The 18,282-nt window shown below is 46.3% G+C and overlaps 1 protein-coding gene across 23 annotated transcripts in view; it reads left to right on the top strand.

Moving 5' to 3' along the window:
- Window positions 1-8,830: 8,830 nt before the first annotated feature.
- The window catches only part of PWWP2A (PWWP domain containing 2A), a 64,678-nt gene continuing 55,226 nt past the window's right edge, over window positions 8,831-18,282 (top strand). For 6 of the 23 annotated variants that reach the window (XR_002522852.2, XR_004183880.1, XR_004183879.1 and 3 more), the window contains exon 1: window positions 8,833-9,490. Coding sequence is in view for 6 of the 23 variants with exons in the window: in XM_021939930.2 (XP_021795622.1) it covers window positions 8,907-9,490 (584 nt within the window). In the remaining 17 variants the exon portion in view is untranslated. Of the gene's footprint in view, window positions 9,491-10,386; window positions 10,433-11,380; window positions 11,609-14,971; window positions 15,064-18,282 lie in introns of those variants that run through there. The other 17 variants (XR_004183870.1, XR_002522847.2, XM_021939933.2 and 14 more) reach the window with 7 other exon arrangements.

Genomic DNA, 18,282 nt, shown 5'->3' with positions numbered 1-18,282 from the left:
TCATTTTGTGTTTGTCTATGTAGTCAAAGGAACAACTGGAGGTAAACAGGGAAATAGCTGCTTGGGAGTGAATGGCTATGAAGTAAATGCTAAGACCAGTGCCTGGGCCCCAGTTCCTGGCTCAGAATTTACATTGGCTGAACCAGATGATGTCCACACTCCTACACAGGCCTCCAGACCCTTGGAAAACATAATGAGAAAAGTTACTGGCTCACATGTGTGATCTAATTTAACATAAACTTCACAGCAACTATTGAAGTAGAAATGACTATTTTATTACTTGATTCCCCCAAGCTCATCTGGTGGCTATCTCTGCCTGGTACATAGTAAGTGCTCATAAATCGCTGGATCAATGTTGGCTCTTATTATGGAGATTGTCCTTAGTATTGAGATTTACCTTTGTAATATGATGGCTCTTTCACCTGTGGTGTGAAGTGAGACTCTGTTATCAGAAGCAGGTGGTAAGGGATGTGTGGTATCCATATAGAGCAGGAAGTTTTATTTATTTATTTATTTGATATGGAGTTTTGCCTTGTTACCCAGGCGGGAGTGCAATGGCGTGATCTGGGCTCACCACAACCACTGCCTCCTGGGTTCAAGCAGTTCTCCTGCCTCAGCCTCCCAAGTAGCTGGGATTACATGCACCCACCACCACGCCTGGCTAATTTTTGTATTTTTAGTAGAGATGGGGTTTCACCATGTTGGCCAGGCTGGTCTCAAACTCCTGATCTGAGGTGATCCACCTGCCTCAGCCTCCCAGAGTGCTGGGATTACAGGCATGAGTCACTGTGCCTGGCCCATCTGAAATGTTTTGTTTTCATTTCTTCAAACTTTTAAGTTGTGTGATATCAGTTTCTGAAATTGCTGTCAGTGATTCCTGCCTCTTGGCATACATGCCCTCGAGGAATCCTCTCTCCTTGTAAACAGCTGGACCTGGTGACTTGCTTCTGAACAAAGTACAGCAAAAGTGCTGGAATGCCTCTTCCAAGATCAGATAACAAAATACTGTGACTTCTTTCTTGCTTACACCAATTTTTCCTCTGGCTCTTCTTGTATGCTTACTCTGATAAAGCAAGTTGCATGTTTTGAGCTGTCCTGTGGAGCAGACCTATGTGGCAATTAGTTGAGGGCAGCCTCTGGTTAGCAGTCACCAAGGAACTGAATCCTATAAATCAAGGGTGTCCAATCTTTTGGCTTCCCTAGACCACACTGGAAGAAGAATTGGGCCACACATAAAATACACTACGCCAACAATAGCTGAAGAACAAAAAAAAACAAAAAAAAAAAAAAAAAAAACAAAGCAAAACCAAAAAACGCAAAAAATCTCATAATGTTTTAGGAAAGTTTACGAATTTGTGTTAGGCTGCATGTGGCCCATGGGCCACCGGTTGAACAAGCTTGCTGTAGATGAAAATGTGAGTGACCTTGGAAATGGACTTTCAAAATACATATGCCCAAATATATATATTTTGGAAGAAATTTATCATAAGGAATTGGATCACTTGATTGTGGAGGCTGAGAAGTTGCATAAACTGCCATGTGCAAGCTGGGGACCCAAGAAAGCCTGGTGTTATTCCAATCCAGGTCCAAATGCCTGAGAATCTGGGAAGCTGATGATGTACATCCCAGTCCAAGGACAGGAGAAGACTAATGTTCCAGCTCCAATAGGCAGGCAGGCAGGCAGGCAGGCAGCAGAAGGAGTGAATTCCTCCTTCCTCTGCCTTTTGCTTTGTTCAGCCTCTCAACAGATTGGATGATGCCCATCCACATTGCTGAGGGCCATCCACTTTACTGAGTCCACTGATTCAAATGCTAATCTCATCTAGAAACATCCTCTCAACACCCCAGAAATATGGTTTAATCTGGGTGCCCTTTGGCTCAGTTAAACTGGTACATAAAATTAATCATCATATGGACCCTTCCCTAGTTAAGCTTTCAGATGAAACCACACCCCCAGCTGACACCTTGATTTGTAGCCTTGTGAGAGACTGAAAGAGAGGACTTAGTTAAGCCTTGCCTGGGTTTCTCACCCTGAGACATGTTGATGAAATAAATGCATGTTGTTGAGACACTAAGACCACTAGCAGGTATAGATAACTGATACCAATTTACTTACAGAAAAGTACACATAAGTGCAGAGCTTGATGAATTATTACAAGCTGAACATACCTGTATATCCAGTGCCCAGATCAAGAATGAGAAAGTATCAGAACCCCGGAAAACACCACTGATATTCTGTTTCAGTCACTAGCTGTGCTGCTCCCCCTCATCTCCTATCAAGAGTAACCCCTGGGCAGGGTGCCATGGCTCACATCTGTAATCCCAGCACTTTGGGAGGCCAAAGCGGGTGGATCACGAGGTCAGGAGATTGAGACCATCCCGGCTAACATGGTGAAACCCCATCTCTACTAAAAAATACAAAAAATTAGCTGGGCGTGGTGGCGGGTGCCTGTAGTCCCAGCTACTAGGGAGACTGAGGGAGGAGAATGGCATGAACCCAGGAGGCGGAGCTTGCAGTGAGCCGAGATAGCGCCTGGGCGGCAGAGTGAAACTCCGTCTCAAAAAAAAATTAAAAAAAAAAGAGTAACCCCATCCTGACTTCAAACAGCATAAATTTGTTTTGTTTGGTTTTGTACCATATATAAATAATATCGGTCAGGTACAGTGAGTGGCTCATGTCTGTAATCCTAGCACTTGGGAGGCCAAGGTGGGCAGATCACTTGCGGTCAGGAATTGAAGACCAGCCTGGCCAACATGGTGGAACCCTGTTTCTACTAAAAATACAAAATACAAAAATTAGCCAGGCTTGGTGGCAAGTGCCTATAATCCCAGCTACTCGGGAGGCTGAGGCATGAGAATTACCCAAACTGGGTGACAGAGCAAGACTCTGTCTCAAAAAAAAAAAATCATGTAATATGCACAAAATAACTTTTTAGCAGATTCTCAGAGAGATCCCCCTATTCATGATACATTGAGAACTACTGACTGACGCGCGCGCGCGCGTGCACACACACACACACACACACACACACACACAGGCAGAGATGATGAATGACATAATTGTCAGTAGTTATCCATCACAGCCTTGGCCTGGGAGCAGGTAATCTAATTCTAGAAGAGAATTTTCTTTTTTTTTGCACTCAGGCTGGAGTGCAATGGTGTGATCTTGGCTCACTGCAACCTCTGCCTCCCAGGTTCAAGCGATTCTCCCATCTCAGCCTCCCAGGTAGCTGGGATTACAGGCATCCACCACCACGCCAGGTGGCTAATTTTTGTATTTTTATTAGAGACAAGGTTTCACTATGTTGGCCAGGCTGGTCTCAAACTCCTGACCTCAGGTGATCCACCCGCCTCAGCCGCCCAAAGTGTTGGGATTATAGGCGTGAGCCACCACGCCTGCCCTAGAAGAGAAATATTGATTATCTCATCAGAAATAGGCCCAGAACAGGAGGAGCAATTCACTCAGCCCCCATGGTTTGATGGCCATGTTCTCCATGTTATCTTTTGTCTATAACTCTATTTCCTGAGAAACCAGGCCCAGAGAAAACCACTAAGCCATATTTAGCCACAGTTATTTCTCTCCCGGGACCAATACCCTGTGTTTGGGTTTTTACTTAGGCTTACTCAAGTTTGGTTATTGAGGATCAACACCCCTTGAGTATGATCAACCACAGATACGAGAATAAGAATGAGTTTTTGGACTTAGTTGCTAACAACTATTGAAGTATTTTTACTATAATTGAAGGTCTACGCTAAACAGTTTATATATGCTACATAAATAAAGAAGCAGACCAGGCTGGGCACAGTAGCTCATGCCTATAACCCCAGCACTTTGGGAGGCCAAGGTGGGCGGATGGGCGGATCACCTGAGGTCAGGAGTTTGAGACCAGCCTGGCCAACATGGAGAAACCCCATCTCTACTAAGAGTACAAAAGTTAACTGTGCATGGTGACGGGCACCTGTAACCCCAGATACTTGGGAGGCTGGGGTGTGAGAATCACTTGAACCTGGGAGGTGGAGGTTACAGTGAGCTGAGATCATGCCACTGCATTCCAGCCTGGGTGACAGAGTGAGACTGTCTCAAAAGAAAAAAAAGAAAAAAAAAAAGAGAGAGAGAGAAAGAAAAGAAAAATACAGACCGGGTGCAGTGACTCATGCCTGTAATCCTAGCACTTTGGGAGACTGAGGTGAGCAGATCACTTGAGGTCAGGAGTCTGAGACCAGCCTGGCCAACATGGTAAAACCCCATCTCCACTAAAAATACAAAAACTTAACTGAGCATGGTGGTGGGTGCCTGTAATTCCAGCTACTCTGGTAGCTGAGGCATGAGAATTGCTTGAACCTGGGAGGTAGAGGTTGCAGTGAGCTGAGATTGCACCACTGCACTCCAGCCTGGGTGACAGAGCAAGACTCAGCCTTGAAAAACAAAACAAAAACCCCCCTAGCAAACTCTATTGGTAAGTAGTTATTATTACGATGTTTTACGAATGAAGAAATAGGTTAAGCAATTTGCCTAAGATCATGCTCAGATCATATAGGTAGTCAGAGGGTGACTGGGGAGTCAGATACAGTTTTATTTTTTATTTTTATTTTTTATTTTTTGAGACCGAGTCTTGCTCAGTCACCCAGGCTGGAGTGCAGTGGCGTGATCTCGGCTGCACCTCCAGGGTTCAAGCGATTCTCCAGTAGCTGGGATTACAGGCCTGTGCTACCATGCCCAGCTAATTTTTGTATTTTTAGTAGAGATGGGGTTTCACCATGCTGGACAGGCTGGTCTTGAACTCCTGACTTCAGGTGATCCAACAACCTCGGCCTCCCAAAGTGCTGGAATTAAGGGCATGAGCTACCGCGCCTGGCTTTATTTTTTATTTTTGAGAAAGCATCTCACTCTGTTGCCCAGGCTGAAGTGTAGTGGTGAAATCATGGCTCATCGCAACCTCAATCTCCTGGGCTCAGGTAATTGTCCCACCTCAGCCTCCTGAGTAGCTGGGACTACAGGCACACACCATCATGCCTGGCTAATTTTTGTATTTTTTGTAGAGACAGGGTTTTGCCATGTTGCTCAGCCTTTTGTCAAATTCCTGAGCTCAAGTGATCCGCCTGCCTGGGCCTCCCAAAATGCTGGGATTACAGACGTGAGTCACCGAGCCTGGCCAGTTACAGGTTTATTTACTTCAACTGAATTTTAGCCACCAGACTATAGTATCTTGCAGAACTTGAGATGAAAGTATGCTCATGAGAGTGAGGATCTGTTTCAGCAATCAGCTGGTTTCCTTATCCCTGCCATTCATCTATTCATCCAACCATCCATCCATCTATTCAACCATCTGTCCAGTTCTCCAACTATCTATCCAGTCCATCAACCATCCATCCAATCACCTAGTCAGCCACAAATATCATGTGGCCATCCATTAAACAAATATCAAGGGCATCCTCCATACCAATTCCATGTCAGGAGGAGGCTGAATGCAGAGGTGAATAGATTACAAAAGCAAATGTAAAAGCCAGGTTTCTTTTTTTTCCTTTGAGCTAGGGTCTCGCTCTGTTGCAAGGCTAGAGTGCAGTGGCATGGTCATAGCTTACTACAGCCTCAAACTCCTAGGCTCAAGCAATCCTCCTGCCTTGGCCTCCCAAAATGTTGGGATTACAGGCATGAGCCACTATGGCTGGCCCAGGCTTTCCACTAGATTTGGAGCTCCCTGAGGGCAGAATCCCTTGCTTTGGTATCTCCAATACAAAACATTATTTGGGTCCTGTTTTCCTTTTCAACCTCATCTACTCAACTTCTTGCTCATTCCTCAACCAGATTGGTCTTCCTTCTGTTTCTGGAACAAGCCAAACCCTCTTTTGCCTCAGAACTTCAAGCAATTGCCGTTCCTTTTGATCCAAATGTTCATCCAGCAATGTCAATAGCTGGCTGCCTTCTCCTTTGCATCTTAGTTAAGATGTCCAGTCCTCAGAGAGGGCTTTTGTGACAACCTTATCTAAAGGAGACACCTTTCAGCCCCTCTGCCAGCTACTTCTATTCCCTCACCCTGTTTATTTCTCACGTCTGTGATCATCTTGTTTATTCATTGTTTGCTCATTTTCCAGTTCCCCAACTAGAAAAATAATCCTCAGGAGGGCAGTTACTAAATCTTTCATATATATATTCACCAACCTGGGCAACACAGTGAAACCCCTGTGTTGCCCAGGCTGGTCTTGAACTCCTGAACTCAAGTGATATCTTTTGTATTCTTTATTTCATACCTTCTGCCTGACTAGTCCAGTCACTGAAACATAGTAGTCCTTTAATATTTATTTGTTGAATGAATTAATAAGTGAATGAACAATATATGACCAAATCTTTCTAGTATTAGGAAGCTTGAAGAGTAGTGGAAAAGAGACCTTGAAAGGTAAGGTGAGAACACAGAGAGGGCTTTGAAAGCCAAGCAGAAGAAGGTACACTCCATGTGAGCATTGGGAGCCAGTAGAAACTCTTGAGTTACAGAATGAAATGGTGGCTTAGGACAGTGGCTTGGTATGCCACAATCTGCTATGAATCTGAAATGTAAATTACTCATTGCAGCATCTTGTAATGAATTACTACAAGAGGTAATCAGGTCCCAGGACCCGAACTATATTTTTCTCCCTATGGGAGATTACACAGTGTGAGACCTTAGGGGCTAGGCATTTCATAGACTATATGTTGTGTTTAATTAGTTGATTATGGTGAGCTATAGACAAAGTATTATGGTGAAAACCCTATAAGGCAGAATCTATGTCTGTTTACTGCAAGTATCTAGTCTGAAGGAAATAACTTTTTGTTGAATGAATGATTGAGTGAAAGTCATGTACTTAGAAGGACCCAGGTTAGATAGGATCTGCTGTTAGCTAGCTGTGTGACCCTTAAGATCTTATTATCTTTTTATTTTCATTTTTTTGAGATGGAGTTTCACTCTTGTTGCCCAGAGTGGAGTGCAATGGCCAGATCTTGGCTCACTGCAACCTCTGCCTCCCGAGTTCAAGCAATTCTCTTGCCTCAGCCTCCCAAGTAGCCAGAATTACAGGCATGCGCCACCACGCTCAGTTAATTTTGTATTTTTAGTAGAGATGCGGTTTCACCGTGTTGGTCAGGTTGGTCTCAAACTCCCGACCTCAGGTGATCCACCTGCCTCGGCCTCCCAAAGTGCTGGGATTACAGGCTTGAGCCACTGCGCTTGGCCTGCTTAGGATGTTTAACATGGCTAAGGCTTGGCCTCCTCATCTGTAAAAGCAGGAGAAGATTTAAGTCACAGGATTTTAAGTGAGAGCTTTTGGGAAAATCTCTGGTACAAAATGAACACTAAATACATTTTTTTTGTGTGTATTTTTAAATGATATTCTGAAACTTCCCTGATTGGGATCTTCTACTGGCCTTTCCCCAAGAGCCACTTGGTTTGAAATAGGCAGAGCATATGGTGATATTTGTTTATTGCTATTTTCAGTCTTTTCCGTGTAAAACCGAAATTCTGACTATGCATTTTACCAGCCGAGTAACCTTGGGCACCCTCTTTGTGCCTCGAAATTTTAAGGATTGAGATGATATGCTATAGTATTTGTATTAGTGCCTGGTACATGGTACTTAAAAGACACTAGCTGTAATTATTCTTCAGGACTTTATTTTTTTTACTCTCAATGCTAGCAGCTTTTCTTCCCTCTCTCCTGTAGGCATTCTCCCAGAAAAAAGGCTGACTCTGAGGTGCCATTTGAGAGAAATAGGTTCAGTAGATTCTTCCAGAGATAACAAACGAAGAGACTTGACGTGGGAGTAAGAGAAGTAGGGGCGTTAGGACACTGAAGTGAGAGAGCTTCTTCTCTTGGCATTGGAGAAGCCAGGAAACATAAAGGCTTTTGCAGGGATCAGGTGCGTCCACTTTGCAGTGTATTTGGAGAGAACAAGCAGTGTTCACATATCAGTCCAGCAATGTCTCAAGACTCTTTTCTGGAACAGTCATCAGTTTAATCCAGTGAGGATGGTGTCTCTCCTCTTTCATGAGCATTTTCCTATTTTTGAAATGTTAGTAAGTAGGTGCTTTGTTCCTAGGAAGTGGAGAGAAGTCAAGGAAAATACTCATCGTACTCCTAGAAGTCAAGGAAAACACTCCTCGTACTCCTTATGGCAGCTGGAGTGGCTGCCGTGAGCTAGCTGCCATGAGGTTATGGAGAACGTCTTGAATATTCTATTCCCCAGCACCTTGTGCAGTGACTAGCATAGTAGGCACTCAAAAAGTGTCGGTAGGATTATATTTCAAACTTTAGTTGTCTTTCCCAGAGAAGCCTGTCGTGCCCACACGCGGTCGCAAGAAGTCCGCGCCTAGAAATAACATTTATTCTAAGGATCTCTGCGCAGAGATTCTTGGGAAGCGGTTCCCCTCCCGCATCCCTAGTTACTCCTCCCCTCGGCGCCTTTGAAAGAAGTAGCACGCCACATGATTCCCTCCTTTCTCCCACCTCCGAAGACCTGACTGATAATGGGCAGGAGCGTAAGCCAACCATAAAACTTTATTTCCTCTTCCAGCCAATAGCAAGAGGCGATGAGTATATGGCTCCTCTTTTGTGACTTCCCCCGCCCCCTTGGATTACGCCCCCTATTCCTCCACTCAGATTCCACACTTGACAACACATCTGGCCAATGAGAAGTTCCTACTCTGCGTGGGAAGGATGGACTGACTAGATGATAGACGTCCACCCCTGGCCAATGGAATATCACAAGTGCGGGAGGGGTGTAGAATGGAACCAATGGCGAGGTGCCAAAAACGAGCATCAGGGAAAGGGCGGGACGAAAGTGTTCGCGGGAGGGAGGGGAAGGCCCAGGGAACCAAGCAGCGCTGCCGCCGCCGCCGCCGCTGCAGCCGGAGTTGGAGGAGGGAGAAGCCAGGAAGAAAATGGCGGCCGTGGCTGCAGAGGCGGCAGCGACTGCAGCGTCCCCCGGGGAGGGGGGCGCCGGCGAGGCCGAGCCGGAGATGGAGCCCATCCCCGGCAGTGAGGCCGGCACTGACCCCCTCCCGGTCACGGCCACTGAAGCGTCTGTGCCGGATGGCGAGACCGACGGGCAGCAGTCCGCTCCTCAGGCCGACGAACCGCCGCTCCCGCCGCCACCGCCGCCGCCGGGGGAGCTCGCCCGCAGCCCAGAGGCGGCGGGGCCGGAGCTGGAGGCTGAGGAGAAACTGTCCGTTAGGGTGGCGGAGTCGGCTGCAGCCGCGCCTCAGGGAGGGCCCGAACTTCCACCTTCTCCAGCATCGCCACCGGAGCAGCCCCCGGCACCCGAGGAGCGCGAGGAGCCGCCGCTGCCTCAGCCCGTAGCCCCGGCGCTCGTGCCGCCGGCGGGCGGGGTTTCCACGGTGTCGCAACTGATCCCGGGCTCGGAGGTGCGGGTCACGCTGGACCACATCATTGAGGACGCGCTCGTCGTGTCGTTCCGCCTCGGGGAGAAGCTCTTCTCCGGGGTCCTCATGGATCTGTCCAAAAGGTACCGCTCCCGCCCCCAGCACGCTCCGGTCCGCTGGGTCCCCAGGGAGGGAGTGAGCCCGGGCGGCCCCCTCTCCCCGAGCCCTCGCTTCCCTGCTGCCCGGGGCCCCGCCCTCTGGTCCTGCGCGGCGCGTGGCGCGCGCTCCGAGTGGGGCAGGCGCGCGAGACCGGGAGAGGGCGGTCCCGGCCCCAGGTGGGCGCCTGCGGGGCAGGTGTGCCACCAGGTGGGAGGGCGCGGGTGCAGATGGGCTCACAGGTCTCACCCCTCACTCCTGGCCTTCTGCGACTTGGCCTGGACTCACCGGCACTGGGCGGGTGGGTTAATGCAAGATGCAGATGGATTTTTGCAGAGAACGGCGTGTTGGACAGGGGGAGGGAGGCATTGCTTGCGAGGAGGCACTTGTCTGTCCTCAAATCAACGTTTAACTTTAGCAGGGCTGGAGAAAGGGGTGTGTACATTGGGGATCCCAAAAGGTTACCTGTCACTCCTTACAGGGGGAAGAGCATTTGTTAAAATGAACCTTTTAACTGTGATTCTTACAGTTAGAAGTCATTCCCGTTAGGTTAACCATTCAATAGAGAAGCATATTTTGCTAATTTTAATGATAGTTTTAAGAAAAGTTTAAAGAAGAGATTGGAGATTTTAAAAAAATCCTTTAATGTCAAGGTGGTGTAGCATAAAAATGTTCAAATAACTTCTAACACCTGGGATACCGTTTATATACTAAGGACAAGAAGGTTGAGTTCATCTACAAATTTGGCTTAACCAGCACATTTTCATTTTTTGATTTAAAATGTTTTTGGGCTCTGCTTTAAACAGGGGAATAAACCTGTTCTAAATCTGGAGTTAACCTTTTTATTCTCTTCTTTTGCAGATATGAAGTGCAGAGACTCCCATTCACGCCTTTCCATTCTGTTTCCTACAATAGCGAACACTCTGATGGTATCTCACCTGTTTGCCATGGCTTATTAGTATGTTTTACTCTTAAACTGCTTGCTTTCCCATCAAGACACAGGAATCCTTCTTTCCCATTTGGGGAAAAAAGCCATTTAAAATTTCATATTAAAGTATGGTGTTTGCGGGGGGAAGATGAGAGCAGTTACTCTGTATTATTTAATCTCAAATATCTTTTTTTTTTTTTTTGAGACGGAGTCTCACTCTGTCCCCCAGGCTGGAGTGCAGTGGTGCCATATCGTCGCACTGCAACCTCTGCCTCCTGGGTTCAAGCGATTCTCCATCCTCAGCCTCCCAAGTAGCTGAGACTCCAGCCTCAGCCTCCCAAGTAGCTGGGACTCCAGGTGCGCGCCACCACGCTGGTTTAATTTTTGTACTTTTTAAGGAGAGACAGGTTTTCACCATGTTGGCCAGACTGGTCTTGAAATCCTGACCTCAGGTTATCCACCTGTCTCAGCCTCCCAAAGGGCTGGGATTACAGGCATGTGCCATCGTGCCAGGCCTCAAGTATCTTTTTTAAAAATAATTTTGGATTAGGGCATTTGCACTTCTGTTTATGTTTGTTTGTTTACTTATTTAATAGAGACGGGGTCTTGCTGTGCTGCCCAGGCTGGTCTCAGACTCCTGGGCTCAAGCGATCCTCCTGCCTCGACCTCCCAAAGTGCTGAAATTACAGGCATGAGCCACTGCGCCCGGCCTGCACTTCTGTTTTCATAATTAGAAAGCAGAATAAGGTGAGTGTACTTTCTATTGATGTATTTTATTTATTTACTTATTTTTTTTTTTGAGACGGAGTTTTGCTGTTGTTGCCCAGGCTGGAGTGCAGTGGTGTGATCTCAGCTCACTGTAACCTCCACCTCCTTGATTCAAGCGATTCTCCTGCCTCAGCCTCCCAAGTAACTGGGGGCTAATTTTGTATTTTTAGTACAGATGGGGTTAACCATGTTGGTCAGGCTGGTCTCAAACTCCTGACCTCAGGTGATCCACCCACCTCGGCCTCCCAAAGTGCTGGGATTACAGGCATGAACCACCTCGCTCGGACTGTTAATGTATTTAATAGTGAGAGACACTCAGTGGTGTGTATGCTGTTGAATGAAACAGAAGAGATGGCCAGTGATTGTGTGAGAATCTGGATTTCAAATCTGCAAAAGGAAGGTGCAGAAGGTAAGTTGATTTTGGAAATGGAATGGATAAGTGCTCATTGTGTTAGTGCTTTATTTTTTAAAAATTTTCTTTGGTAGAGAATTGCAATTGAGTTTTGGTCTCTTGCTATCAGTGCCTAGAAACAGCAATTTCTTTTATTGGAGGAGCTATTCCTAATATGAACCTTTTCCATTTGAATATTCTGAAGTGAAAGGATCCTATTATTATTATTATTATTTATTTATTTTTTCAAAGACGGAGTCTTGCTCTGTCACACAGGCTGGAGTACAGTGGTGCGATCTCGGCTCACTGCAACCTCTGCCTCCAGGGCTGAGGCAATTCTTCTGCCTCAGCCTCCTGAGTAGCTGGGATTATAGGCGCCCAGTGCTTTGGGAGGCCAAGGCAGGCAGATCACTTGAGTGCAGGAGTTCCAGAGGAGCCTGGGCAACATGGTAAAACCCTGCCTCTACCAAAAAAAAAATATAAAACTTAGCTGGGCATGGTGGCTTGTGCCTGTGGTGCCAGCTACTTGGGAGGCTAAGGTGGGAGGATCTCTTGAGCCCCGGAGGTGGAGGTTACAGTGAGCTAAGATCATGCCACTGCAGTCCAGTCTGGGTGACAGAACGAGACCCTGTCTTAAAAAAATAATTGTGGAAATGTTGAGGAAATAAAACACAGTGACTCTAAAATATAGCAATTCAAGGAATTCTTATTGGACTAATGATTGACTAGTTGGATTTCCTTTTTTTTATAGTTTAATCCGGGAAAACGGACCAGCCAGTATATTTTGTAATTTGCACTAATATTGATTGCACACTTTCATGTGCAGTTTTGGGGTTTACTGATGGATCCAGGAGATTGTTTTTTTTGTTTGTTTTGTTTTGTTTTGAAGTGTAGGGTCTCGCTGTGTTGCTCAGGCAGGAGTGCAGTGCTAGGATCATAGCTCACTGCGTTCTTCCACCTTAGCTTCCCAAATAGCTGGGACTACAAGTGCATACCACCACGCCTGGCTAACTTTTTTTTCCCTTTTTTTGAGACGGAGTCTCACTCTGTCACCCAGGCTGGAGTGAAGTGGTGTGATCTCAGCTCAGTGCAACCTCCACCTCCTGGGTTCAAGTGATTCTCCTGCCTCATCCTCGCGAGTAGCTGGGATTACAGGCACCCGCCACCACGCCCGACTAATTTTTGTATTTTTAGTAGAGACAGGGGTTTCACCATGTTGGCCAGGCTAGTCTCTAACTCTTGACCTCAGGTTATCTGCCCACCTCGGCATCTCAAAGTGCTGGGATTACAGTCATGAGCCACCATGCCTAGCCCATTTTTGTATCTTTTGTAGAGATGGGGGTCTTACTATGTTGCTCAGACTGGTCTCGTGCTCCTGGGCTCAAGCGATCCTCTGATTTTGACCTCCCAAAATGCTGGGATTACAGGCATGAGCCATTGCAGCCAGCCAGCTACATTTTCATCCAAACGAAACCTTGAGATCCAGCATAGAGACATGACTGCCAGTCTGTTTCAGAGACTAGGCTGGAACCCAGGGCTACTGAGTTTGTGCTCTTTTTTTTTTCTTTGACAGAATCTCGCTCTGTCACCCAGGCTGGAGTGCAGTGGTGCGATCTCTGCTCACTGCATCCTCCGCCCCCCAGGTTCAAGTGATTCTCCTGCCTCAGCCTCCTGAGTAGCTGGAACTACAGGTGCATGCCACCATGCCTGGCCAATTTTTTTGTATTTTTTAGTAGAGACAGGGTTTTACCATATTGGACACGCTGGTCTCGAACTCCTGACCTCCTGGCCTCGTGATCCGCCTGCCTTGGCCTCCCAAAGTGCTGGGATTTTAGGCGTGAGCCACTGCACTTGGCCACACTTGGCTAATTAAAAAAATTTTTTTTGTAGAGATGGGGGTCTTACCATGTTGCTCAGGCTGGTTGAACTCTTTTTTTTTTTCTTGAGACTGAGTCTCACTTTGTTCCCCGGGCTGGAGTGCAGTGGCACAATGTCGGCTCACTGCAGCCTCGGCCTCCTGGGTTTAAATGATCTTCTGCCTCAGCCTCCCGAGTAGCTGGGATTATAGGCATGTTCCACCACGCCCGGCAAATATTTTTGTGGAGACAGGGTTTTACCACGTTGGCCGTCTGGTCTTTGAATTCCTGACCTCAGGTGATCATCCCACCAGGTGCTGGGATTACAGGCATGAGCCACTGCGCCTGGCCTGAACTTTTTTTTTTTTTTTTTTTGAAACAGAGTCTTGCTCTGTCACCCAGGCTGGAATGCAGTAGTGTGATCTTGGCTCGCTGCAACCTCGGCCTCCGGGATTCAAGGGATTGTAGTAGAGACGGGGTTTCACCATGTTGGCTAGGCTTATCTCGAACTCCTGACCTCAAGTGATCCTCCTGCTTCAGCCTCCCAAAGTGCTGGGGATTACAGGCATGAGCCACTGCGCCAGGTCTGAACTCTGGGCCTCAAGCCATCCTCCCATTTCTACACTCCCAAAGTGTTGGGATTACAGGCGTGAGCCACTGCACCCAGCCAAGATACTTTAGACTCTACTAAGGCTATATTCATCAGTTGCTTTAAAGTAATTTGTATCTTATTTGAATTGGCCATTGAATTCAACCTCTAGGTAAAAAATTAGGAGCTTTCTACTGAGTGCCCATTATATGCCAGACATTGTACCTCATGCTTTAGTTTTTTTAATAACCTTGGTAGTGTTTTTAATTTACACAGAAGGAAATGGAAGCTCATTTAATTTGGCCAGTTAACTTGTAAGTGGCAAAGCAAGGATTCAAATGTAGGTTGATCCCATTCTAAAACCTCTGCTTTTTCTACTTGAATATTAGAAAGCCAGTTGGGCTAAGTTTTAGTTTAAGCAGAAAGTAAAGAATGGCATGTTTCTGAAAGTTGCATATTTCTGAAAGTTAGTGCTTCTCTTGATTTCATTGCCTGTGTGGAAATAATATAAAGGATATGGGTGTTGGAGCCAAGCAGATTCTTTAGTTGGGTAAAAGCCGTGAAACCTGGCTCTGGAGACTCCACTAGTTCCTTAGCTGAATACTGGGGAATACATAGTAAGCTCTGAAGTTTTGGTTCTTGCCTCCAGTGAGATTAACATTTGGGAGACTAAATGTGTAATGTATTTGTGCTTTTCTTCAGTCTTCAAAAGGGCTAGTTATTGCTTTTATAAATTTCTTCCATATTTTATGCTGACATTATGCATGGTACAGAAATGTCTTTGTAAAATTGGAAGAGCTATCTACTGTGTGGAAAAGGTGTTTGAGTCTAGAACACAGGATTTAATATGTGTGTGGATGACTAAGAGTCTGCTTTTGTAATCATTTGAAATGCTTCCCTTCCCTATTGTATTATTATTTTTTGCATTATTTTCAGACTTACTTGGTTGGAGAACACATTTTTGAGGAGAATCATTCTGTGAAAAAAAAGGAGCTGAACACATATAACTCAAGAAAGAAAAGAAAGTGGTACTAAATAGTAAATTATTGACCTGGACAGAGTGTTAGGGTGCTTGGGCTTTAATTTTTTTTTTTTTTTTTTTGAGACAGAGTCTCGCTCCTGTCACCGGGGCTGGAGTACAATGGCGTGACTTTGGCTCACTGCAAATTCTACCTCCCTGGTTCAAGCAATTCCCCTGCCTCAGCCTCCTGAGTAGCTGAGATTACAGGCGCCCGCCACCATGACCGGCTCATTGTTTTGTATTTTAGTAGAGACGGAGTTTCATCATGTTGGCCAGACTGGTCTCGAACTCCTGACCTCAGGCAGTCCTCCGCCTCAGCCTCCCAAAGTGTTGGGATTACAGGCATGAGCCACTGCTCCTGGCCTGGGCTTTAATTTCTAATATTGGTACTAGCCTCTCCTATTAGCACTGTGACTTTGGGCAAATCATTGTGCCTTACTAAGCTCCATTTCCTAGTTCTTAGGCTAATTGATTTAGCTTTGGACAGTTCACTTAGACACAAGCAAACAAACTTTATGCCTCAATTTATACGTAAAATGAACAGAATGACCAGGTGGCCTGGTTTTCCCTGTACCATCCTGGTTTGTTACGTCCTCCTTTCTGTCTTCTAGGTAGTTTTCTTTGGCCCATAAATGACACAGTGATTTTGAGGATATTTTTAGTATCTGGTTAAAATCAGATTTTGTTTAGCATTGTATTTACTTAACACTAGATGCCTGGCCGGGTATGGTGGCTCATGCCTGTAATCCCAGCAAGTTGGGAGGCCGAGGCGGGTGGATCACCTAAGGTCAGGAGTTCAAGACCATCCTGACCAACATGGCGAAACCCCGTCTCTACTAAAAATACAAAAAATTATCCGGGCGTGGCAGCATGCACCTATAATCTCAGCTACTCAGGAGGCTGAGGCAGGGCCATTGCTTGAACCTGGGAGGTGGAGGCTGCATTGAGCAGAGATCGCACCACTGCACTCCAGTCCAGTTGACAGAGTGAGTCTCTGTCTAAAAAAAAACTGGGGCTAGGCGCTGTGGCTCACGCCTGTAATCCCAGCACTTTGGGAGGCCGAGGCAGGTGGATCACGAGGTCAGGAGATCGAGACCATCCTGGCTAACATGGTGAAACCCCGTCTCTACTAAAAATTCAAAATATTAGCCGGGCGCGGTGGCGGGCGCCTATAGTCCCAGCTACTTGGGAGGCTGAGGCAGGAGAATGGCGTGAACCCGAGAAGTGGAGCTGGAAGTGAGCCGAGATCGCACCACCGCGCGACAGAGTGAAACTCTTATCTCAAAAACAGACAAACAAACAAAGGAAAAAAACTGGATGCCTTTAAGTGAAGCATGCATTCTCTAGCTTACTCTGTGCTCCTCCACTGGTTTTTCTTTTTTTTTTTTTCCGTTTTTTTTTTTTTTTTTTTGAGAAAGGGTCTTGCTCTGTCACCCAGGCCAGAATGCAATGGCACACTCTACAGCCTCAACCTCCTGGGCTGGAGCAATCCTCCCACATCAGCCTCCCAAATAGCTGCAGCAACAGGTGCATGCCCCCATGCCTGGCTAATTTGCGTCTTTTTGGTGGAGACAGGGTTTTGCCTTGTTGCCCAGGCTCATCTGCCTCAGCCTCTCAAAGTGTTGGGATTACAGGCGTAAGCTACAGCACCCGGCCACTGTTGTTTTATATTTTATACCCAGCTCTCTTCGTTTAAATTACCTGCCTGCTTCAGAGCTCATTAGCAATGTCTAATGACAATAGTCTAAATGCTAGCAGAGGAGAATAATCAATTAACCCCACAAATTTAGTTTGGGTTTTCCTGTTCTCATTTTGTCCTTAATCTTAGCTTTTTAAATTTTGACATATAATAAGCATCCCTTCAGGATTCTAAACTGTCTTAATGATTATTTTATTTATTTATTTAGAGACAGGGTTTCACTTTATCACAGAGACTGGAGTGCAGTGGTGTGATCATAGCTTACTGCAGCCTTGAACTCCTGGGCCCAAGCGATCCTCCCACCCCAGCCTCCCATGTACCTGGGATTAGAAGCTCATGCCGCCGTGCCTGGCGAGTTAAGAAAAAAAAAAAATGTCAGGCGTGGTGGCTCACGCCTGTAATACCAGCACTTTGGGAGGCCGAGGTGGGCAGATCACCTGAGGTCAGGAGTTCAAGACCAGCCTGACCAATACGATGAAACCCTGTCACTATTAAAAATACAAAACTTAGCCGGGCGTAGTGGCCTCCCAAAGTACTGAGATTATAGGCTTGAGCCACCACGCCTGGCCAGTGCAGATATGTAAAAAGATAAGGACTTTAAAAACAACAATCTTACTACCATTATTACACCTGAAATAATAGCAATAATTCTTGTTGTTGTTTGTTTTTTTTTTGAGGCGGAGTCTCGCTCTGTCGCCCAGGCTGGAGTGCAGTGGCGCGATCTCGGCTCACTGCAAGCTCCGCCTCCCGGGTTTACGCCATTCTCCTGCCTCAGCCTCCTGAGTAGCTGGGACTACAGGCGCCGCCACCTCGCCCGGCTAATTTTTTGTATTTTTAGTAGAGATGGGGTTTCACTGTGTTAGCCAGGATGGTCTCGATCTCCTAACCTCGTGATCCGCCCGTCTCGGCCTCCCAAAGTGCTGGGATTACAGGCTTGAGCCACCGCGCCCGGCCAATAATTCTTTTATATCATCAAATATTCAGTCACTGTTAGAATGTCAGACTGTTGACTGGCATCTTAGGAGGCTGACACAGGTGGATCCCTTGAGGGCAGGAGTTTGAGACCAGCCTGGCCAACATGGTTAATATCCTATCTCTACTATAAAAATGTAAAAATTAGCCGGGCCTGGTGGTGTGTGCCTATAATCCCAGCTACTCCGGAGGCTGAGGCAAGAGACTCACTGGAACCCGGGAGGTGGAGGCTGCAGTGAGCTGAGATTGTGCCATTGTACTTCAGCCTGGGTGACAGAGCAAGACTCAAAAAAAGAAGAAAAAAAGAAAGGGACTGTCAAAATTAATAGCTCAAGACTGTTCAGTTTTCAAATTAGGATCCAAATAAAGCTCAACATTGCAATTGGTTGATTTTCTTGTCCTTTTCATCTGTTCATAGTTCTGCTGTTACTTTTATTCACTTGCAATTTACTGTTAATCCATGGACTTTGTAGAAGTTTTTACGTTCTGGACATATATACATTTTTTCCCAGTTGCATCCTCTTGCAATTTCTTGTTTTAAAATAGTTATTTTCC

Source organism: Papio anubis, chromosome 5 (genome assembly GCF_008728515.1).
Source record: "Papio anubis isolate 15944 chromosome 5, Panubis1.0, whole genome shotgun sequence".
Taxonomy (NCBI): Eukaryota; Metazoa; Chordata; class Mammalia; order Primates; family Cercopithecidae; genus Papio; species Papio anubis.
This window is presented reverse-complemented; position numbering and strand designations above follow the sequence as displayed.